The sequence below is a fragment of the Carcharodon carcharias genome, chromosome 9 (genome assembly GCF_017639515.1).
Source record: "Carcharodon carcharias isolate sCarCar2 chromosome 9, sCarCar2.pri, whole genome shotgun sequence".
NCBI lineage: Eukaryota > Metazoa > Chordata > Chondrichthyes > Lamniformes > Lamnidae > Carcharodon > Carcharodon carcharias.
The window spans coordinates 38,784,948-38,809,081 of NC_054475.1; the positions used below are offsets into that span (position 1 = coordinate 38,784,948).

Genomic DNA, 24,134 nt, shown 5'->3' on the forward strand with positions numbered 1-24,134 from the left:
GGTTTTGATATGTTAATGAGCCAAGAGGAACTTCAATCAGAGTTTTACATAAAACAATAACAGGAATAATTTTGCATTGAGTTGTTTTAGTTCAAAGGGTAGTTTAAAGGTGTATGGAAGTGAGGTAAAGTTAGGGTAAGTTTGTTGATACAAGTCTAAGGGCTGAAGTAAAGAATAGCCTCAACAATCCTGGGAAGAAAGCATTTCTGAAGAGACAGATTGAAATAATAGAGATATCAAAGAGAAGGGATGCATTTAAGGAAATACTGAAGCCTATGTGAGTGGGTAGATGCTTAGATCTCCCAGAAGACAGCATAATAGCTGGTCCTTGAGATTGCCGAACTCCCAGAAGACAGTGTGAACAAGGCCAGACTGAAAGGATCAGTTGCTGCCAGCCTCAGAGGACATCCTAAGGGAAAAGCACTGTGTTTTAAAAATTACTGGACTTCTATAGATTCTAAAACCTATAAGGATAGATGCTGAACAGAAAAGGAGAAGGTTAGCTCTGAGGATAGTTAAGATTTGTGGAACTGTTTTAAAGTATTATTTACTGTGTGAAGCCATTTGTCTGTTTAAGTGTAATTGTGTTTTATTTGTTTTTCTTTATTCTTTTAAAAATGTTTACTTTACTATAAAATCATCGCAAGTAGTCAAAGACATCACTTCCTAATTTCAGAACCGCTCCTCATACTATACAAATTGCAATAAAAATGTTTTGGTAGCCATTTCAAGTTTCCCTCTGGGATTTGAGCAGCATAGTATTTACCATCTGCCGTACCATAACACTCAGTGCTGCACTGGAGTGGCAGAGTTTATTTGAGACATTTTGGCACAAAACGCATTGTAAATGCAAGTACAATTTTACTTATTATTTTACTGCTGGTCATACACTCCTGAGCAGCCTTATGTATGTGATATCATCCAATAAATTTGAAGTCATGCAGCTGTTTCCAGAAAAGTAGAATTGACAAATGTAACATAAGTTGTTGTAGAAAGTCAGAGAGACCAGGAAAATCCCTGATTTAATCTCTGCTCCGTGATGGGCGGTGAAGACCATACGGTTGTTGTCAATGTCCCTGAGTGAGGAAAGGGGAGAAAGATGAGCAAAACATTCTCCTCCTGATCATAATCTAGTGACTTCAGATGAAAATGGAATGTCAGTGTTGTGATTTGGTGAAGACAGTATTGGATACACAACATCCCTCCCCTGCAGACTGAACAATTTTCTGATACTCACTGTATGGGCTCACTGGCTCATGTATGCAAAATGAACACTTTCATAAGGTCCTTGGGATTGCCCAAACCGATCGACAGTACCTCAACAAGTGTCGGTTACCAAGCATAATACTCTATGTTAGAATGCTACCTTTTACTGAAATGGATAAGGACATTTCAGAACCTGACCAAGAGTAAAGTGGGCCTACAACCCAATCATTCTAGAAGAACAAAATCGATCAACTTGAACCAAACTGAATGAAATTTGTTAATATTTAAACTCACCATTCCCTATATAGACTTCCTTATGTTTGTATTAGATATTATTATAGATTATGCTGTGATCTTTCTACAGATATGACAAGAGATTTGTCTGATTTTCACCAGTTTGGGTCCAACTTACACCGATCCCCAAATGGAATTAAACCAGCAGGAGGAGACGAAATTTTGACTCCATACTAGAACAGAAATAACATGTTTGTAGCATTCATATTAACTCTTTTAATCTGAAACATCTGTTAATTTGCAGCAACTTCAATTTTACAGATGTAATATAAACACCAAAAAATTAGCATCCAACTAAGACTGAAAAAAAATGTTTTGAGTGTGAAATTAATTTCTTCGCTGTTAGAATCTGGGAGCTGAACCGATTGTATGGAAAGGTATTATCATGGAATGTTGCCATAGAAACATTTTGCTAAAGGGGTTGTAAAGGATATATACGTTCAAAAAGTTTGTTTTTCTTTTGTATAAATGTCATCATGTATGTTCTGTCCAGTTGACTATATTTTAAAAGTATTATTTAATGAGTATATTACAGTGACCTATAATATACTGCATTATATAAACTATGTCTGTTCTGGTTCGAGAAGAGAAATTCTGGTCAGATTCCCTTCCATTGAGAGGAACGTGCTGCCTAACTTCCTCATCACTTTATCCTGTTATCTTTTCATAGCTTTTTATAATTAAGCTAATTAATTTAATTCTTCATTTTGTCAATTTGATTAGATCATCTGGGAATGCAGACTGTGGCTAAAATCTCTTGGCTTAACAGGGACAAACTTAACCCTTTAACTGTTATACTTAGTCTGAACAAGAAGCACTGCATGAACTCATTAAATGATACTTTTAAAATATTTTTGTACTTAAAAAGGAGGAAAAAATACATTAATGGACAACTGGAATTTAAATACTTTTGTGCATTTGAAAATAATCAACTGCAAAGTAATTGCGCACATTATACTCATTAGATTAGCCCATTTCCTTAAATATTCCTATTTCAGATAAAATAAAGTCTCTATCATCTTAACATAATTTTACAAACCTCTGAAGTTCTAAACAGATACCTTATAAATTAATGTGATCAATGTTATAGTGCAGGAAATTATAAAGAACAGGCTCTTGAAAAGTATGGTGCAAGTTTGGTCTCCCAAGAAGTACCTCTCTACTGACAATAAAAAGGGTCTAAGGTATAGTTGTGTATTGGGACAGAAAAAACAGCATGATCTTGTTGGGTTAAGTGGGATTTTTCACAGTAACCTTTTAATGTTCTCACTAGCTGATTTCGAATAAGGTATGCTGAAGGGTAGTCTGATGTCTGGAAAACTAATAATCTGGTCATTCCCTTTATTCAAGCACTCCTATTGGGGAATTGGTCTAAATGAACACCTCGTGGTTAGTATTGCTTTAAAAAGCAAACATATGAAAGGTCATGCCAAAGTTTAGGGCATGCGGAACTTGGAGGCAAATAACTGAACGGACAGAAATTTGGCCAATAAAAAATAAAACATGAGTAGAGGTAAATGGGTAGTTATTCAGATTGGAGGAAGATAGAAAATGGTGTTCCACTAGGTCAAACATGGGAAAACCCTCCCACTCACAATGGTTCTCACTCCCACCTTCACTTCCTCCCCTTTGTAACCCCTCTTCCAAACCCGGGCAGTGAGTGGGAGAGTTGGCTGGGGAATCGGTGAATGGGAGAGCCAAGCAGGGAAGTGGCAAGATAATCGTCGAGAGACAGTTCACATGAGAGAGAAAGAGCATTGGCCTGTGGTAGAGAGCCAGAGCAGGAGAGAATCAGCCTGTGGGAGAGGCAGTGAGTGGGAGGTAAGTAGAAAGAGCATATTTCCTTTATATTTTTAAATTTATTATATTTTACAAGCTATTTCATTTACAAAAATTGGAATGTAGGAATGTAAAGTATTTCAGCTTACAAGGTACTAGGTTTTAATGTTTTTTTCCTGATGGGAATGGTTCCAAAGAACATAATCAAAGCTTTTACATGGATTGTAATGAGAAAACCTGATTTGCTTAAAGTTGTTTCACTTTTTAAGACATCTATAACTTTAGGTGAAGCTTAGTGCACTAGATAGTCGATGTAATTTTATGTTGATGCTAAAAGTTTCTCTGGATTGATGGGCATTTCTTCATGAGGAAACAAAGCATCATAAAAATCAATAGGAAATAACAGATTTTCTTTCTCATGTTGAATATTTCTTTTAAACATTCTGTGTTATGATTTCTCGACATTATATGCAAACTGAGTCATTTCAGGTGTGACAGGATCCCTTTGATACACACCAGAAGGTCTGTAACATTCTTCAAAGTAACTTGCAATGTAATGCTGTTTTATGCCATTTAACAAAATTGGGATAGATTTCCACTTGCCTGGCATAACCTCACAGCAGAGCCACGGAAGCCCTGGGACAATGGTATAAATGGAGCAACATTTTCCCCCTGTCGGGGGGTGAAATGCGGGAGTGGGCGCAGGCGGGAGGGGTTCCCATCGGCACCCCCAGTCGGGGGGCGTGCTGCCATTTTACGTAGACGGGCCAATTAAGGCCCACCCAGTGTGACGTCCACCAGGAAGCACTATGCGCTCCCTGTGCAGGCGGTGGGGAGGATTCCCTCAGCCGGGACTGAGCTCTTTCACGTATGCGCATATAAGACCACACAGGTCTCTGAGGCAAAGTTCTGCCTCAGGGAGATCGGCTCTGATTTAAAACTTTCAATTTGGTGATTAAAAAATTTCCCTGCCATGTCCTCTTATGTGATACTGTCACATGAGTTGGGACATGTCCATTGCTTTAATTTAAACATTTAATAAAAATTTAAATACCCTCATGAAACCTCAACCCGCCCATGGATGAGGTTTCATGTTTTTTCCAAAGCCCGCCTGGGCTCCTGGCCTGCCTGCCAACCTTAAGGTTGGATGGACCGGTCCATTAATCATGTTAATTAGTTTTTTAATGACCTTAACAGGCTGTCGACCGTTTGGCAGGCGTGCAGCTGTTTTGGCTGGGCGCCCACCGAACTGAAAATCTCAATGACACTGGGTGACGTCGGGACACACGCCCAATGTATCCCAATGGCATTTTATGCATCGGGGAGCAGGCCCCGCCCCCGCTCGCCGACTGGAGAAACCTGCCCAAGGTGTTTTTGCTGGAGTGATGGTGGAAAAGTGAAATATATCGACCTGGATCTAACCTATAATGACTTTTTAAGGTACATGAATGCATTCTGAGGTCAATTAAAGGAGAAAAAATCACTAGGTTGCCAACAGATTGTAACTCAATAGGTTAGAAAAAAACAGCGGGGAATTGTTGCTTTTCTCTCTTTGTTAACATTTTTGATATTTGAACTCTAAACTATGACAGGTCTGTACAAGACACGAACATTTGAACACAGATGGGTTAGATCACAGATAGATATCAAAGGTGCGATGAACTGATGGCCTGCTTGAAAGAATATGTATCGTTGGAGAAAACAATTTAGTTCATAAACAGTCAGGAGTTCATTCAGGAGAAGCAGAGGATGAAAACGGCCCTTGCATTTCCTATAACAGGTCACTTGTGTATTCATGGAATAGAACAGCTTCCTGTACTGGGAGATGCCCTTATTGCGTACATGTTGCCTTGAAGCCACATGCTAGCAGCAAATTAGTCCCAGGATAGTTCAGAAAGTTTGTTATTTAAGAGAACATACGCCTGATCTGTGATTTTGCTGTCCAAATGAAACAGATGCAACAATCCATTCATTTAATGAAACCGAGTCAGTTAGACTTCAGAAAATCCTGCTGATCGTGCCTGAGATGGCTGAAAAGGCAGAAGGAAAGGGTCATTTCTTCTCTGTCCTTCACACACTTAGGCACGTATAAAAGCAGCGAATGTCTGAACATTCTCATTGACAGGGTTCTGGCTCTTCATTAGCCCAACAAGCTCCTGATGAACTTGGGGAATAGCTGATCAAAGAAAATAAATTCACAGATAAAACATTTGTTCTGGGTTATACCAGCCTCTTCCATTTTGCATTCTCTATATTAGATGTGGTCATGCCATTCTGTCCATACTCAGTGACAGTGATGTGTGACTTTTCATTGCTCGTGAATGAATAACATTGACTGAAGTGCCTGTACTTTTGCACTGTCACAATTTGCTGATTTGTAGCTCCGGAGAAACTTCTAAATAACATCTACATTACTGATGGGTTGACTTAGCAAGTTCCAGGTGTTAATTTCAGGGACGTTATTGAGAAATGTCAACTAAGTCTCAATATCCTTATCCTCCTTTTCACTGACACTATGAACTAAGTAATGAGGGCCTGAATTTTACCTTTGGTGGGCATGCCTGATCAGTGGGCCTGGGAGCGGTCAGGAAGTGGGCCCCAGATCGTGGTTGGCCCCCGACTGCGATTTCATGCTGGCTGGCCATTTAACTCCCAGCCAGCGTGAAACATGCGCTGAAATGCACAGCGTTGCCGGGGTGGGGATGGGAAGAGAGCGGGCAATGATGTCACTGCGGACATGGGTGAGCACTGCAAGAAAGCTCCCTGAAGGCAGGCAGCTGCCTCAGGGGAGCTGCATACCTGAAAGTCACCAAATAAAGATTTTAAAATCTGAAAAAAAAATGTCCATGCATCACAATCAATCACCTGAAAATACAGCTGATAAAAATACTGCCCATAGATATTTATTTTGATTTTATTTCGTAATGGAAATCCCATCCTGCCCGAGGATGAGGTTTGATGAAAAATACAAAGTCTGCCTGGCCGATTCGTCCGTCTAACAACCGAAAGGTTGGACAGGCCACGAAAACTCAGAAAATTGCGCCGTTTATGGGTTTAATTGTCCTCTTGTCAGCGGGTACGTTTCCAACTTTTCCAACACCCGCCAAGTGAAATACTGCGCGAGTGAACAATGACATCGGGACACTCGACCAATGTCCTCTTGCATGATTGGGTCGGGCGCACGCCAGCTCGCAGGGCGTAAAATTCAGCCCATTGCCAAATTAAAGTCAATTTCTGTGAAATTCTAAGTGTTTTTAATGCTGTCCACAGATCCTTTCATGCAAAGTGCTTACAGAAAGAGCAGAATTCTGCTCCAGCAGTTTGGCTCAAATTTTCTCATAGGTCGTGGAACTGAGAGAACTGTGTGCTAACCCAATTGGTGAAACTGGGATTGACTATCTCTTTTCACTGCCAATATGGTGGAGCAGACCACCCTTCCTTTATAGAACCCATTTGATACTTCTTCCATAGGAATTTATGCAAAAAAAATTGTGAAGGATGGGTGATCTCCTGAGCAAGCTTACCTCCCAGGCAGTGAAAATTAAAAATCTATCTCAATACTTTTGATGAAGTTAAGGAAACAGATCAAAAAGGAACTGAAACTCATCAAATATCCGTGAGGCTCCCTGTGTCTAAACCAGCAGTACATGCATTAAAGGTGAGATCTGCAATTTTTAAAATTCACTTATGGGTTGTGGGCATCACTGGCTGGGTCAGCATTTATTGTCCATCCCTAGTTGCCCTTGAGAAGGTGCTGGTGAGCTGCCTTCTTTGACCGCTGCAGCCCATGTGGTGTAGGTACACCCACAGTGCTGTTAGAGACAGAATTCCATGATTTTGACCCAGCGACAGTGAAGGAATGGCGATATATTTCCAAGTCAGGAAGTTGTGTGGCTTGGAGGGGAACTTCCAGGTGGGGGTGCCTTCCCATGCATCTGTTGCCCTTGCCCTTCTAGATGGAAGAGGTCATGGGTTTGGAAGGCGCTGTCTAAAAAGCCTTGCTGAGATCCTGCAGTGCATCTTGTAGATGGTACACACTGCTGCCACTGTTCTTCAGAGGTGGAGGGGGTGAATGTTTGTGGATGGGGTGCCAATCAAGTGGGCTGCTTTATCCTGGATGGCGTCAACATTTTTGAGTGTTTGGGAGCTGCGCTCATCCAGGCAAGTGAAGAGTATTCCATCACACTCCTGGCTTGTGCCTTGTAGACGATGGGAAGGCTTTGGGGAGTCAGGAGATGAGTTACTCGCCACAGGATTCCTAGCCTCTGACCTGCTTTTGTAGCTAAAATATTTATATGGCTAGTACAGTTCAGTTTCTGGTCAATGGTAACCCCCAGGATGTTGATAGTGGGGGGTTCAGCAATGGTATGCCATTGAATGTCAAGAAGCGATGGTTAGATTCTCTCTTGTTGGAAGTGGTCATTGCCTGGTACTTGTGAGGCATGAATGTTACTTGTCACTTGTCAGCCCAAGCCTGGATATTGTCCAGGTCTTGCTGCATTTGAACATGGACTGCTTCAGTATCTGAGGAGTCATGAATGGTGCTAACCATTGTGCAATCATCAGCGAACATCCCTACTTCTGACCTTATAATGGAAGGAAGATCATTGATGAAGCAGCTGATGATGGTTGGCCCCAGGACACGACGCTGAGGAACTCCTGCAGTGAAGTCCTGGGACTGAGATGATTGACCTCCAATGACCACAACCATCTCCCTTTGTGCTAGGTATGACTCCAGCCTGTGCAGAGTTTTCCCTTGATTCCCATTAACTCCAGTTTTGCTAAGGCTCTTTGATGCCACATTCGGTCAGATGCTGCCTTGATGTCAAGGGCAGCCACTCTCAACTCACCTCTGGAGTTCAGATCTCCATGTTTGAAGCACGGCTGTATTGATATCAGGAGCTGAGTGACCCTGGCGGATCCAAACTGAGTGCCAGTGAGCAGGATATTCCTAAGCAAGTGCCGCTTGATAGCACTGTTGATGATCCCTTCCATCACTTTACTGATGATGGAGAGTAGACTGATGAGGTGCTGATTGGCTGGATTAGATTTGCCCTCTTTTTGTGTACAGTACATATGTGGGCAATTTTCCACATTGCTGGGTAGATGACTGCGTTGTAGCTGTACTGGAACAACTTGGCTCAATTTTTCACCCCACAAATGCATGTTTTACTCACCTGTACCTTAAAACTGGGCGCAAGGGATCAAGCAAGCAATGACAAGGCTGTGTTGCAATGTTGCATGAGAGTTTAAGACACACCAACTCATTGGATGCTGAGGACAATAAATTTACTTTGATTATACAATTGATTTGTTCAATAAACCGTGTTGCAGTAATTTGCAATGAATTACCTGTATAACGTTTATTTTTCACATTTCAAAATGGCGGCTACCCACACCCACACAGTGGTTCACTTTTATGCTTAGCATGTAAGTCAGCCCCCATTTTTGGACGGTTTTTTCAAGGTTTCAAAGGTCAATTTACACGCCAACATCTACGGTATATCTATACAGACACAGATACATATATATATATGGAGAAACTTAGAGAATTTGTAATTACTTAAGAAAAAACATGTGAGGAAAATTTCTAGTTGCCATAGTTGTTAATTCCCGAATGTTAGGTAAATGAAAGACTTGCATTTATATAGCATCTTTCACAACCTCATGATTTTCCAAACCACTTTTCAGCTAATGAAGTACTTTTGTAGTCTAGTCACTGTTATACAATAGGGAAAATAGCAGACAATTTATGCATAGCAAGCTCACATAAAAAGTCATGTAGTAATGATCAAATAATTTGATTTCATGATGTTCCTTGAGGAGCAAATATTGCCCAGGACACTGGCAATAACTCCTCTCTTCTTCCTCAAAATAGTGCCATTTGATCTTTTATGTCCACCTTAGGAAGTAGACAAGTCTTAAGATCTCACCTGCAAGACAGCAGCGATGACAATACCACACTCCCTCAGTACGAGTCAGATTTTGCCTCAAATTGGAGAAAGGAAATTTCAGCCAGCCTCTGACCATTTTGTATGCCAGTGTTTAAGCCAGCCTGAAGTCCTCTCACACAAAACCTACATTTAAATGAAGCACAGTATGATTTCCTATGGTTTTCTATGGCGTTGTATTGGACACTCAATTCACCCATCTCAGGTGAATCTAAGGAAACCCACATGCGCAATGCAACTTTTAAAGGGACAGTGTACTTTATGCAATTGTTCAAAATTTTAATTTTTCTAGATTTTTTTTTCACTCTCATCTTTTGTTCATTCTGGCCTTTCTTCCTGATTCTTTTTTAGATCTGTTGTTTATTTTCCAAAATTTATTTGAAGATTTCTCTATTTGGAACAGTCAGAAATTCTTATGGTGAATTAAAAATGCCTGAATCTTGTCTACAAACCCATCAGAAAGCTGTTTGTCAAACAGTTCCAAGACTTCAGAACAGGAAAAGCTTAAAAACAAGGTCATGAAAAGGAGTTCTTAAATACAACTTTCACAGCAGCTTAGGGAGGAACAAGAGTGCAAGCTAGTTAGTAACACAAGCTGCAGTGAATGATGGAGGTCCGTTTTAAAGCACCCCAGAGTATTTCATGGATTTTCTGTTCAAGGTGAAAGTAGACAAACCAGAGAGATCAGTAGGCATCAGAGTTGAACTGGCCACATCCATTATTGTAGCCCCACGGATAACACATGTATCAAATAGATGACTAGTGCCCTGTTGGTAAGGTCAGCCCATTCATCTCTTTTCTAACTGTCTGGAGGAGCCCTGCCAGTGGTGTAGACCAAAACAGTACCTGTTACATACTTACCTTGCCTTCGCTGATGATTGCAAGCTGCTTTCCAGCTAATACACCTCCTCTATCCAATACAGATATTGAAAAGCAAAAATGTAAATTTGAATCCATACAATTTTATGAATAATATGATAGTCCCTTTAATGATACCTTCAGCTCTTTCAAGTTGTTGAGGATGTGTATGTTTCCACATCCTCCCTTCCCAGCCATTTGGTGAGCTCCTGCCACCAGGCCCAATCTAGGCCAGGAGGTTTCCTTGTATAAGTAAAATATGGGGGCTCATGGAATGAGGTAAGTGAGAGACTAACATGCAGTGGAAATTGGGGGTAGAATTCAATGCCCTCCCAGCAGTGAGTTTGGAGGTGTGAGGGGCATTTATTCGGGAGGGAGGCTGAGGGCTAGAGACGCAGTCACCTTCCAGCCTCTACCCAATTATGTGTGGTGCTGGAAGGCTCATGGATGGTCAATAGGGCCCTTAAGTGGGCAATTAGTGCACACTTAAGGGCCTCATCCTAATGTCACTGGTATGCAAGCCTGTTGAGTTTGCTTGTGGGCTTCTGGCGAGGTGGGGGAGGGGGAGGGGTTTTTGGCAGTATTCTTTGTTCAAAGGTTCTCAATGCCTAATAGAAGGATTTGGCATCGGAAGGGCAGACACTCTGAGAGCCGCACCCCAGCCCATTCTTCTGACGCCCTCCCGCCCAGCCACGACCTCTTCACTGCAACCCCAATCTCATGATCCCCATCTTGCCCTCATTCAAGTTTGGCCAAGGGTCCATTGGTGATACTGGGTCTCTGGTGGGTGCATTACTGGCAGCAGGCACTGGGAATGGTCACGCTTTGATTGGTCAGAAGCTCTCAGGGGGTGAGATCTATGTTGGGCTCCTAAATCCTGTGGAAGGCCTGACGCTGGCCGACTAAGTGCCTGATGGACTTTTAAATCTGGTGGGCCCTCCCCAATGGAGGTTATGCAGGACTCCCACTAGTTTTCCTGGTGGACGAGTCCCCTGGCGCCAACATCGAATTGTGCTCTGTTGGGGGAAAAGCAGGAGGTGGGACCAATTAAGTTGGTCTTTCAAAAATCTGGCACAGACAGAATGGGTCAAATAACCTCCTTATGTGCATTAAAATTCTATGGTTCTGCGATGATTTACCTCTCTCCTCTTTTTGGTGTGTTTCTGATGGCCCATCTTTTTCCATTAGAGTAATAATGGGAGGAACGAATTCAAGGTAAAGAACTCAATTTATTCCTCAATTTCCCTATTACTCTTTTCCTTGACCTTGCATATTTCTCATAATGAAAGATCGCTATCAACAAGAAACTGAAATATTTTGCATATGCTGGAAAGGCTTGTTGCTGTGGTAACAAGTTGACTGGAGTAGGCACGTATAACGTATGCACAGAATTGATACAGCACTGAATGAAGCCATTTAGCCTGTCCTGTTTATGCCAGCTCCCCGAAGGAGCAATTTACCTTGTGCCACTCCCCTGCCTTCTCCCCGTGGTCCTGCTCATTTTTCCTTTTCAGGTAATAATCCAATTCCCTCTTGAATGCCTCAATTGAAATTTCTTCCATCTTATATTCAGGCAGTGTATTCCAGATCATAGCCATTCATTGTTTCTTTTGACAATTATCTTAAATCTGTCCCTTCATGCTCTCGATTCTTTCACCAATGGGAACAGTTTCTCCCTGCTACCCTCTCCAGGCCCATCATGATCCTCTATCCTCTGCTCTGAACCTTCTCTTCTACAAGGAGACTTTTCCAATCTATCTACATAACTGAAGTTCCTCATCCCTGGAACTATTCTCATGAATCTTTTCTGCACTCTCTATAATGCCTTCACATCTTTCCGAAGTGTGGCATCCAGAAATGGATGCAATACTCTGTTGAGGCCTAACCAGTGTTCTATATAAGTAAAACATCACTTCCTTGCTTTTATACTCTATGCCCCTATTAATAATGCATAGGATGTTGTATGCTCTATTAACCACATTCTCAATCTGTCCTGCCACCTTCAATGACTTATGCAGATATACACTCTGGTCCTTCTGATCTTCCATCCCCTTTAAAATTGTACCCTTTATTTTATATTGTCTCCCCTCATTCTTCCTACCAAAATGAATTAGTTCACACTTCTCTGCACTGAATTTCATCTGCTACTTGTCCATCCATTCCACCAACCTGCCTATGTTCTTTCGAAGTTCTACACCATCCTCCTCAAAGTTCACAATGTTTCCAAGCTGTGTATTATCTGCAATTTTTAAAATTATGCCCTGTATACCAAGGGCTAGCTCATTAATGTATATCAGGAAGAGCAAGGGTTCTTACACTGATCATTGGGGAGCTCCACCACAAACTTTCATCCAGTCCGAAAAGCATCCATTAACAACTACTCTCTGTTTCCTATCAGTCAATTTTGTATCCAGACTGCAACTATCATTTTTTACTTCAAGACCTCTAACTTTGCTCACAGGTCTGTTGTATCAGGTACTTTTTCAAATGCTGTCCATGTAAGCCACATCAACAACAGTACCCTCACCAGAAAACTCCAGCAAGTTAGTTTAATGTGAATTGCCCTTAACAAATCTGCACTGCTTTTCCCACTGCATTTTCCCAAGTGATTATTCATTTTTTCCCAAGCTATTGGCAGGAATTTTCCCCTCCCGCCATAAGTTCCATGGTGGGAGCAGGAACCCGTAGTGTTCTCCAGCAATGAGTGGGGTAGGCAGTTACGTGGAATCATGTGCTCCCCGTCTAATTAATTATGCAACACGTCTCATTGTAGAGCAGGCAGGAAGCTTTGTGCCCTGTCATGTTCGGCCACCATATTTAAAAGGCACCCAGCGTGTTAGAACTTTGGGGCACTGAGATGGCTTCGAGAAGGCACCAAGCACAAACCCCACACTTCAGTGATGCCTCCCTGGAGACTCATCTGTGGGCCATGGCTGACAGGAGGGATATGCTATTTCCCAGGGGTTGGAGCAGGAGGCCCACACAACTCACCACACCAGCCTGGGAGGAGGTCGCCAGGTTGGGCAGTGCCACAGGATGCAAAGGAGGACTGCACTGCAATGCAGGAAACTCATGAATGATTTAATCCGCATTGCCAGAGTAAGGGAACCTTCTACTCTCTATACTCAGCTCACCATTTTTCTGAATCTGACCTGGACGTGGGTGTCAATGGCAAGGCCAGCATCTATATTGCCCATCTCTAAGAGCCCCTCACAAGGCATTGGAGTGCTGCCTCTTGGCCCCACTGTAGTCATGTGATCTGCTGGTAGGGAGGCAACTGAGAGTTGCTGACCCAGCCACACTGAAGGCACAACCATTTGGCGTGGGGGTGTGGGGAGAGGGGGCGTGATCCGGGTGGGGGATCAGAGTCATGGGCAAATTAGGGCAACTTGCAGATACTGCTGATGTGCCTCTGCCATTCTTGTCTTCTAGCTGTTGGAGCTTACGGGTCTGGAGGAGGCTGCCGAAGTAACCCTAGTGACTAGTAGCAATGCGTTGTTCACTTGGTATACATAGCTTACCAATGGGCCGGTGATGGAGGGACTGAATGTTGAGGGTGCTGGATGGGGTGTCATTCAAGCAGCCTGCCTCATCCTGGATGGTGTCCAGCTCCCTGAGTGTGTTGGAGCTACACTTATCCAGGCATGTGGACAATATTCTCTCAAACTCCTCACTTGTGCCTTGTGCATGGTGGTCAGGTTTTGGGGAGTCAGGGTTTCAAGTATTAACCATAGAATTAGCAGCATGTGACCTCCTCCTGCTTCAGAAGTGCTCACAGTCCATCCATCCATTTTATGCAGGAGAACACAGTGCACAAAAGGCGAGGGAGGGAGAAGATGGGAGGGGGCATGCCCAAGATCCAGTCCCTCACACAATCTGAACAATAGGCCGCTAAGCTGGCAGTGGAGGACCATGACTGTGCCTGTGCCAACGGCGAGGTCGGCCTTCCCCAAGCACCTAGTGAGGATGCATGCTTAACCTCTGAAAATAGATACCTTAGGATGATGCTATGTGCAATGTAGGAATCAGCCTAGGCTGTCACTCATTCTCTATTCTCTCCATTCTAGATGCCTGTAGGAAGAGGGAGAGGCCAGTCCTTGCCCCAGCCCCCAGACAGCTCTGATGATAATAAGCACTTCTTCGCACCTGTACAGCCATTACAGCATTCACCTGCACCCTCCAGCAGCCAAAGAGACACACAGCTCAGTGGGTGAAAAATCTAGGTTAGGCTCTGGCTCACACTCTGGGGGTTACCTCACAGGCATGTGTCCACAGCAGGAGGAGGCAGTGAGAGCCAAGGTCTCTGGCATTCAGACGACTGCTACAGAAGACGCCCCTGCTAAAGTCAGAGTCAGATGATGAGCCTCTGGAAGCAGTCGTACAAAAAATGCTGGAGTATCAGCGAGATGCAGTGGAACATCAGGCAAAGGTGTCAGAGGCCCTCAAAAGACTAGCATGAGAGATGGAGCAGTATGTCCACATGCTCTCCAATGTCATGGCTCTAGCATGTGAGCTCGTGGAGGTCTCCAAAGGAAAGATGGCAGCTGCCACGGAGACACTGGTCTAGCAGAATGTGAAGTTTCTGATGGATATGTGCTCTGACCTGTACTCCATCGCTCCAGCCATGGGCGAGCTTATGCAGTGGCTAGAAAAGAGGGAAACAGTGCACCTCAACCTCCCTCCAGGCGCCCCTTCTCCTCAAGACGTCAGAGTGAGGCCCTCGGGCACCCAAAGGGAGGAGGGGCGCCAGGTGGACACCCTGGGGCTTCCACCCAGGACATTCCAAGGGCATCCATGCATCCTGAGTCCCCGCTGGCTGTGACCCCATCAACTCCAGCCTCTGAGACCACTGAGGGTGCTACTACCCCAGAGCAGGAGACCCAAAGAAGGCCAGGGCCCCCCAGACCTCGGGCCTCCAGGGGATGCCCGCCAAAGTCATCAGAGACAAGAGAGAATAATAGTCAGCAGGCTGCCTCCACCTCTACTGTGGATGTCGGGGAAGCACCTAGACATAGTGGTAGGGAAGAGAAATGAAGAAATATTAAGTTAACACTGTATGCAGTTTTAGCACCTTTGTAAATGCATTAATCACTACATTTCTATATTCGGATAATTGTAGTCCCCCATTAAAACTACTTCATAATTCTTGCACCTATCTAGTTTTTTTGCAAATTTGTTCCTCTACATTTTTCCCATTAGTTGGGGATCTATAGACTACATCAAGCAATGTTATTGCACATTTTTGTTCCTTCGCTTTAGTCAAATAGATTTTGTTCTTGACCTCTCTGGGACATCCTCTCTCTCTAGCACTGCAATGTTCTCCTTTATCAATACTGCTACCCCTTCCCTTTCCTTCTTTTCCTATCTTTCCTGAAGACCTTGTATCCAGGGATATTTAATACCCAGTCCTGCCCTTCTTTGAGCATTATCTGTCAAATGGGTCACCAACTGCTACTGATGGGTTCCTAAGGCAGGAGCAAACATCTCCTTTAAAAGATGGATATTACCCCAATGGATCAGAAGAGAAAGTTCATGTCTAACTCAATTACACAAAACAAAAAGTCCTAGGTTTCATCCTGTTGAATGTGTTGATCCTAGCCAACATGATGATAGGATTAATACAATGGGCTTAATCAGCCTCTCTTAGAAGGGCAAGTGTAAGCCATGGTTCCTGCTTGTGGATTGCTATACATTGGCATGTGTGTACATGTGCATGTGTGGAGCCTGACAAAAGTTTCTAAGTAAACTCAAACGTGAAGAATGTTTAGAACTTAGCAGCAAAAATCTGCACTGTTTGGAGTGGTGAGAAGAAAATCACAGATAAAAAAGCGAAGGTGAAATATGAAAAAGAACAAACAATATGCTGCTGGTTTACACTGGTTGTCATGCTCCAATACAGATTTTCTGCAGAATGGTCTCACGCAGCCATCTCTTTCCTTCAAACTCGGAAAACAGAAAGCAAAAATTTGGATTTTCCTTACGTGAGTTAATATATCATTCCTTGTTCATTAATGGTGTAAAGGGAGGGGATTGTACAATACTATGATATTGATTTCTGTGTAGAATTGTGTTGAACTTGCTAGCCTTAAATGGACTATAACAGCAGAATAATAACATCCAGAAACTAAAAGAAGCAATTGATGCAAAATGTTAAAGGTCTTTCACCAGAAGTGTCAGCTTGATTCAGTAACCACCACTGGTCAGAAGTTGTAGGTTCAAGCCTACAGAACATTTCAGAACTTGAGCAGACACTCTAGACAGACAGTATTGAGGAAATGATGCATTGCCAGAGCTCTTGTCTTTCAGATCTGAGATCCTGTCTGCTTGTTCATGTGAATGTAAAAAAATACTATGGTGCTATTTGAAAAAGAACATGAAGTTGTCTTGGTGAACACTTGTTCCTGAAACAACACCATCAAAAACAGATTAACTGATGACTTATCTCATTGCTTTTTGAGGGACCTTGCTGTATGTAAATTGCCCACTACATTTCTTACAAAACAATTATGACCACATTTCAAAGGCAATTCAATAGTTGTGAAGTGGTATGCTGGAGATGTGATAGGCAATAAATAAAAACAAAAATCCCAAAATTCCCCTGGTAGTTCCACTGCATTTGGACCAATGAATTGGTCCTACATCCTCAAAAGGTGTTTACAGCTAAATCCACCATAAACTGTGGGGTACGCTAATTTAAATATTGATTGGTGGTTTTGTAGTATGAGCAGAATATTATAATCAGAGTGCTTGCAAATCTATTTTATGAAATTAGAGAAACATAGAAACACAGAAACAGAAGTTGGCCATTCATCTCCAGTTTGATCCACATTCAGTTTGATCATGACTGATTGGCAGGTTAACTCTGTTATCTTTGATTCATATCACTGTTACCTAACAACAATCTATCAATCTCAACTGTGGAAATTTCAGTTGAAATATCCAGCAGCTATAACTTTCTGAGGAAGAGACTCCCTTATTTCAGCCTTTATGTGAAAAAAGTACTTCCTGATTCCATTTCTGAACAGTCTGGCACCGCTTTTAAGCTTGTGCCCTCATGCACTATGTACTTGCACCAGAGGAAATAGTTTCTCCGTGTCTGACCTATTAAATCCCTTTATCATTTTAAACACTTTGATTAGATTACCCTTCAACTTTATAGTCTCAAAGGAATACAAGCCAAGTTCATGTAAGCTGTTCTTGTAATTCAACCATATCATTTTGACGTTCAATGGCATTACCATTCCTGAATACTCCACTATCAACATCCTGGAGATTACCATTGACCAGAAACTGAACTGAGCCAGGCATATAAATATTATGGCTACAAGAGCAGGCCAGAGATGGGAATTCTGTGGCAAGTAACTTACTTCCTGACTCCTCAAATCTTGTGCACCATCTATAAGGCACAAGTCAGGAGTGGAAAGGAATACTCTCCACTTGCATGAATGAGTGTGGCTTCTACAACTCTCAAGAACAAACATACAGAACAAAACAATACACTGGTACCACCTTAAACATTCAGTCTTTCCACCATCGACGCATAGTGGCAGCAGTGTGTACGATCCAGAAGGTGCACCAATGCACCACAGCAACTCACTAAATCTCTTTTAGCAACACCTTCCAAACCCATGACTACTACCACCTAGAAGGACAAGGGAAGCAGACATATGGGAACACTTCCACCTGCAAGTTACCCTCCAAGCCACATGCCACCCTGACTTGGAACTATATCACCAAGTCTTCACTGTTGCTGGTTCAAAATGCTGGGACTCCATTCCTCATAGCCCTGCGGGAGTACTAATACCAGATGGATGATAGCGATTCAAGAAGGCAGCTCATCACCACCTTCTTAAGGTCAATTAGGGGTGGACAACAAATGTTAGCCTTGCCAGTGATGTCTAAATCCCATGAAAGAAGTTTTTAAAAAATCCTTCATGTCTTCATATCATTCTGATAAATCTGCATGTTTCCTAGGCCTTTATATCTTTCCTGAGATTCAGTGTCCAAAACTGAAAGGAGTACACCTGATGAGGTCTGACCATTCATCATTTAATGATCTCGATAAGGGCAGGCAAGCTAATACACTGATCATCCTCCTTTTTTTTCCTTTTCACCAACACGCTTTTCACCATCTAAAATTAAGACCAGCAAGAATAGCCTCTGCACCATTCTTCTGGCTAGTAAAGTTGTCTGAATTTTAGGAAGGAGAAGTAACAAAGATAGCATGGAATTTCATGGCCAAGGTCTTTCTTCTTCTTTAGTCTGGAAGATTTAAGGTTAAGAGAAGATTCAAGGCACATCTATACCACGATACCTTTATGAATATCTGAAGTAATTATTCCAGTGCTCTCTGCATTTGAATCTTAACTGTAAGTGAACTGAATTCTATGCAGGTCCTGGGTAGCAAATGTTCCAAATAACTACCTATACACTGACATCAAAGAAAGAAATCCAAATGAAGGCAGTTAGGATAACTTTAAAACTGCTATCTCCCGCCCCATAAAATTCAGTTCTACGTCATTCATTTTCCTGCAGTCCAGGGCATTATGATTCCATTTTAACAGGGGACTCTATATCAAACTCATGCAATGCTCTGAAGGGAAAGGAAGTTTTGTATCCAAACACCCGCTTTCCTGACAGCCTTGAGAGCTGCTCCATCCCCTGTCCATAAATTCCCATTTCATCATCTTCCTTCCCACGTCGTTATGTTTTCATTCTTGTTTAAGCATCTCCCATTCTAAGCCGTGGAAGGACATGTTCAAATTTGAACTCAGAAGAAACTTTGGGCATTCACAGAAAACATTCAAAAGTTTCATCGAAATACTGACTTAATTCTATTCATAATTGTGCTTTGAACAGATTAGTTACATGTAGTGAGTTGCCTGTGTGTAAGGAGTGGCTTTCCATACATGTTTGAAAGGCCAATGCTATCATATTAACAACTGCCTGCTCAATTCCTGAAATAGAAAAAGCTAAAACTACAAAAAACTGTTAAAAGAACATCTTACTCACTCAGATGATTTTCTATAGCTGCAACAATACCTATACATCTTTGCAATGCATTTTAAGTACTATGTTACAGTAAAAATGTTGACACAAGTCTTTTGTAGTTCTAATATGAAGTGACTTATTGGATCTCTGGCTGAATTATGACACATCCAATTTACAAAATTAGTCACCAGCTAAGAGTAAGTACTGTAGTGCAACTTTGACTTTCAGTTTGTCTTATACAAAGGATGCTTCCTGTTCCACTTTCTATAAAAGGTGAGCTTCCACATGGCACCTTCTGTGCATAGATAGCTCAAGTACCAATTTGTACTGCTCATTGGATCATTAGACGCTTTATGCATATAGCACAAAGCTTTAGGGCAGGCAGGTCCAGGAGCGGTTGCGAAACTGAGTGCTGCCCGCAATTGAGCCCGCAGAGTGCTGCTGGTGTGGAGGCGGGAGGAGGGCAAGTGTGGAATTTTGCGCATGCGCATGGGTGCGCGCACTAAAAGCTCCCTGAAGGCACAGAGCTGCCTCAGGGAGCTGAGGAATGTTAAGAACATAATAAAAAATTTAAAGATGTTAAAAACGTGTCACCTTATGTGACTCTGTCAAATGAGCAGTGACCTGTTATAAATGAGATTTAAATATTTTTATTTTATTTTTAATTCCTGTTGGAAACCTCATCCACCCATGGATGAGGTTTCATAAAAAGTCCAAAGGCCACCTGGCCAATTCACCTGCCGGGCTGCAAAAAGCTTTAATTATTATTTTAATGGCCTTAATAGGCCTGTTGATTGTTGGTGGGCACGCTGCCGACTCTCGCGCATGTCCACTGAACGAACTATCGTGCGAGTGCGCAATCACATTGGATCGCTCGCCTGTCGTCACCGCGCATCGTTTTACATGTCAGGCGCATGCCCGCGCACTGAGAGAAAAATTCTGGCCTTAGTTTCGAGTGACCTGCCCTGATTTTACCATTTTGATTTGATTTTGTTATTTTACTTTGGTTTTGCTAAACTTCCTGATGTTCAATGTGATTAAAGACAGGCGGATCCCACAATTGGCCCAAAGCAACTTAAAATAAAGTATTTAAATTTGATTTTTCCTTTGTTTATTAGAGTGGATAAACACTTCCCAAATTTTTATTGGTGCCCTCCCAGTTAACCAAGAGCCTGAAAAAATGCTCCCGTGGGATTTCAATCCAGCAGGCCACTGCAAAGAAGGACGAAGGCTGGGATTTTGTCAATGGCCTGTCACTCAAGACATCATCACCGGAACTGTGTACCACTTCTGTTTTCTCTCCCTTTGCCATTTCCCACACGTTTATAATTAAAATTCTAAGTGTCAGCAGCACACGTACACAACGGCGGGGCAAGATTTTCATTGGTGCATCTGCGAGTGGCTTATTAAAGAGCCTCCTGGTCAAACAGGAAAGCTCTGCATCACAGCCACAACTTGCCTGCCCAACTCCATTGTCACTAACATAAGACTTGGGAGCACAAAGATGGCACGGGTGATTTTCAAAATTAAATTTCACTTGTAAATATTTCACATTATATTGGTTTCGCTTTGCTCATGCGTGCACCATCGTTATTTGTTGAGGCCAACTTCAAAGAGCTAACCGTGCTGGCAAGCCTCAAGTTTGGAATGCTTTGATGGTTACAGGGGAGTTAGGGACATTTTCTTTATTGTAGAAGAAACAATGGCCAGCCCACTCGTCGACGGGTAAAATGATGCGCGGTGACATCGGGCAGAATCCCCAACATCACCGTTCCCCATTTAAATTTTCAGGTAGACGGGGGCTCAGCAGAATCAGCTGTGCACCTGCCAACCTGTCAATGACCAATTGAGGCCATTGACAGAGTCAATAAAGTAATTATTGGACCTGCCCGTCCAACCTTAAGGTTGGCGGGCAGGCCAAGGGCCCTGCCAGGCATTAGCAAAAGCATGAAACCTCATCCACGGGCAAGATGAGGTTTCATGTAGGTTTTAAAAAATTTAATTAAAATGTTTTTAAAAATTATGGACATGCCCCAACTCATGTGACAGTGTCACATGAGGGGACATGTCAGGAGAATTTTTTCTTTCTATTTTTCAGATTTTTAAAGGTACAGCCGATCTCCCTGAGGCAGCACTTTGCCTCAGGAAGATGCGTGCGCTCTTTCATGTGCATGCACAAAAGAGCGCACTCTTGGCTCAGGGAATCCTCCCCCGCCCGCACAAGGAGCGCACAGCGCTTCATGGCGGATATCAGGCTGGGCAGGCCTTATTTGGCCTGCCCATGTAAAATGGCGGCGCAGCCCTAATTGAGGGCACCGATCGGAGGCCGCCATGCACCCGCTCTTCAACTCCCCCCTCCCCTGTTGACGGGGGGAAAATTCTGCCCAATGTTGTTTTTTTGCATTCACTCTTTATTGAATGTTCATGTTACTATCCAGTGTTTTACTCACCACTTAGTGGGGCATGGTTGAACTTGCAGGCTCAGCTGGCCCTCCTTTCTATACATTGTAAAGGACATTGTCTGAGAGCAATCTCAGCAGGGGTAACCGAAATGTTGTAAGAGAACTCAAAGCCCTGTAAGTGTTCTGAAAGCAAACAACCTGAGATGGACATGCATTTGGATAGTACTTACACTGCCCTTTAGGCTTCTCATTTTCTCACCTTGACTGACTGTCCCCACCATGCTGGCACTCCACTCCACCACACCTAGGACACTAGGCCCTTCTCACTTCAAACCTCCATGCTCCTGACCCCAAATGCAATCCTTCCCTGGATCCCTCTTCCATTCCTCCATGCGCCTGATCCCACTCCATGACCCTCCTTACCACTGACTCACCCTTGCCGGTTTGAAGTCTCCATGCAAGCTGCCATTCTCCTGCTCTTGTCCTTGGCACCGTAGAGTTAAACAAGGAAAACTGCTGACCTTACACACAAATGCACAAAACTGACTGATACATGCCACCTTAAATGATTATGAACCGGATGACTCGAGATCGTCATCCACCACTGACCTTGTCTTGAAGGCAAGATGTAGCTTAACAAGGTTTTATGCTAATGAGTATTCATGGAATGCAAATATATCACATGTAGGACTCCGGCATAGGCCAGCGTAATGTTCGACACGTAGCAAACACACTACTGACTTTATCTTTGCATCTCAATCTGTTGTCCGGAAATCAAAATTCAAATCCCGCCTAATTAAATCATCTCACACCCTTGTGGGATCCATAAAATTCCCCCTTACTGTACAGACACTCCTCTTACAATTGTCTACATTTAATTCCATCCACTATTCCTTATTCCCATTCATATAATTTCTTTAGGCACCTTTGAATTCCATCAAACTTCCCTCTGCCAGCCACTTATAAATAATTTAATGGGTTCAGTAAGTTTTATATTATGAGAAGCATTTTCTCATTTTTTTAATGGAAACAGCTGGGGACCTACAGCATACCTGTACTAACACAGCATCAATGTTGCCTTCCTTATAAATTGCAGTTCAGATAGTGTTGTCAATCTTTATGCAATGAGAGTTAGTAAAAATATAAAGAAGAGCAAGTGACATGTGGACTACAATGCTAAACTCTTAATGTCAGTCTTCAATGAGATTCCAGTTAGATTTTACTCGATTCGGGAAAGGCAACTGGGGAAGAAGAACTGGGAAGATAGGCTGGAGATCTTTATCCATGTCAACCAAACACAACTCCAGATTTATCTGCCAAGGAACTGCCTCTATTCAAGATAAGTGCAGGCAGCTTACTTCCTGACAAAATAAGACATAGGTGCCTGATATGAAATGAAGAAATTACAGAATCATTTAATATTAATAGTTACATTGTAAACAGCGTCAGGTCTGTTATTTAATAAAGCCATCTAGAATTTGAATCGCAAATATAAATAATGTTATATGTGTGATAATCTGTTGTTTTCAGATCTGTTTGTGCTTGAGCAGATCAAAATAAATTCATTACTCTCAGACTTCTGTAATGACCACTTATACATCCATTATTCTGTAAGCCATAATTAGAAGGGGAAAAAAGATGTGTTTGGCCTAATCATACACTGAGTAGCCATCGTGAAAATTTTCCAAATAAACAGTCTGCGGACCTCAGGTAGTTGCTTACTTCAATAGCAAATCTGCAGGAACAGTTACAGAAAAGATCTTTTAAAAAAGTTCTTTCACTTTATGTTTTTGTTTAGACAGAAAGTTATTTGCCTGTATATCGTTTCTACTTTGTTATCCTATATGCCTAAATTCCACCAGTGTGTACATTGTAAAAGGCAGGTCAGACATAATATACATCATTCAGTTTTCATTTCCTTTACGTTTACATCAAACTACAAGGTGCTGGACTTATTTTTCACTTTATATTTCTCACAACAATTAACCTGCAGCATTCAAGTGTAAATGAATACGGAAGTCGTCAAAGTGTTAAACATTAATAGACACCTACCTGGAGAGAGCAGTCCAATTTTTCCTACTTAATGACATTTTGTCCCTCAGGCTTTGTTTATCCCGTCTCTAAAAGAACTCCAGTGTTAACTTCTATACTGTTCCATATAGTTTAACAACTGTACACACAATGAGTAAATAAGCGTTCACAGTTTTTCATCTGCCAAATAGTATTCATCCAGTAAGTGAAGTGCACCTTCACCCTAGCTTGTTAGTACTCCCCTGCTGTGGGGTCACGTGGTTCTTATCAGTTGTGTTGTATACTGTAACTTACCTATTAGCTGCACCATATAAAATCTGACTGTTCCAATAAAGCAAGGTTAAAATTTTTCAATTAAATACAAATGCCTACAAATGTTAACTTAGTGATGTAAATTAATGGATGAAATGAATGGCTTCTGGGTTTATAATTGTCCTTTTCTGTTTTTAAATGTTTATATTCAAAACAATTTTGAACTGATAGAGGCAGAAATATGGCAGTTCAGAAGTTACTTTTATTTATTGTTAAAGGGATGAATCTAACCATTTTGATTATTATAAAGACCCCCACTTTCTAAAAGGTCTCCTATTACCACTACTGTCATTGAAATGTGGCGACAATT

The 24,134-nt window shown here is 42.2% G+C and overlaps 1 protein-coding gene across 5 annotated transcripts in view; it reads right to left on the reverse strand.

Moving 5' to 3' along the window:
* LOC121281807 (ladinin-1-like) overlaps positions 1-23,764 on the reverse strand; it is a 107,322-nt gene extending 83,558 nt beyond the window's left edge. For all 5 annotated transcript variants that reach the window (XR_005943934.1, XR_005943935.1, XR_005943933.1 and 2 more), the window contains exon 1: positions 23,534-23,764. Coding sequence is in view for 2 of the 5 variants with exons in the window: in XM_041194811.1 (XP_041050745.1) it covers positions 23,534-23,571 (38 nt within the window). In the remaining 3 variants the exon portion in view is untranslated. The remainder of the gene's footprint in view (positions 1-23,533) is intronic.
* Positions 23,765-24,134: the final 370 nt, after the last annotated feature.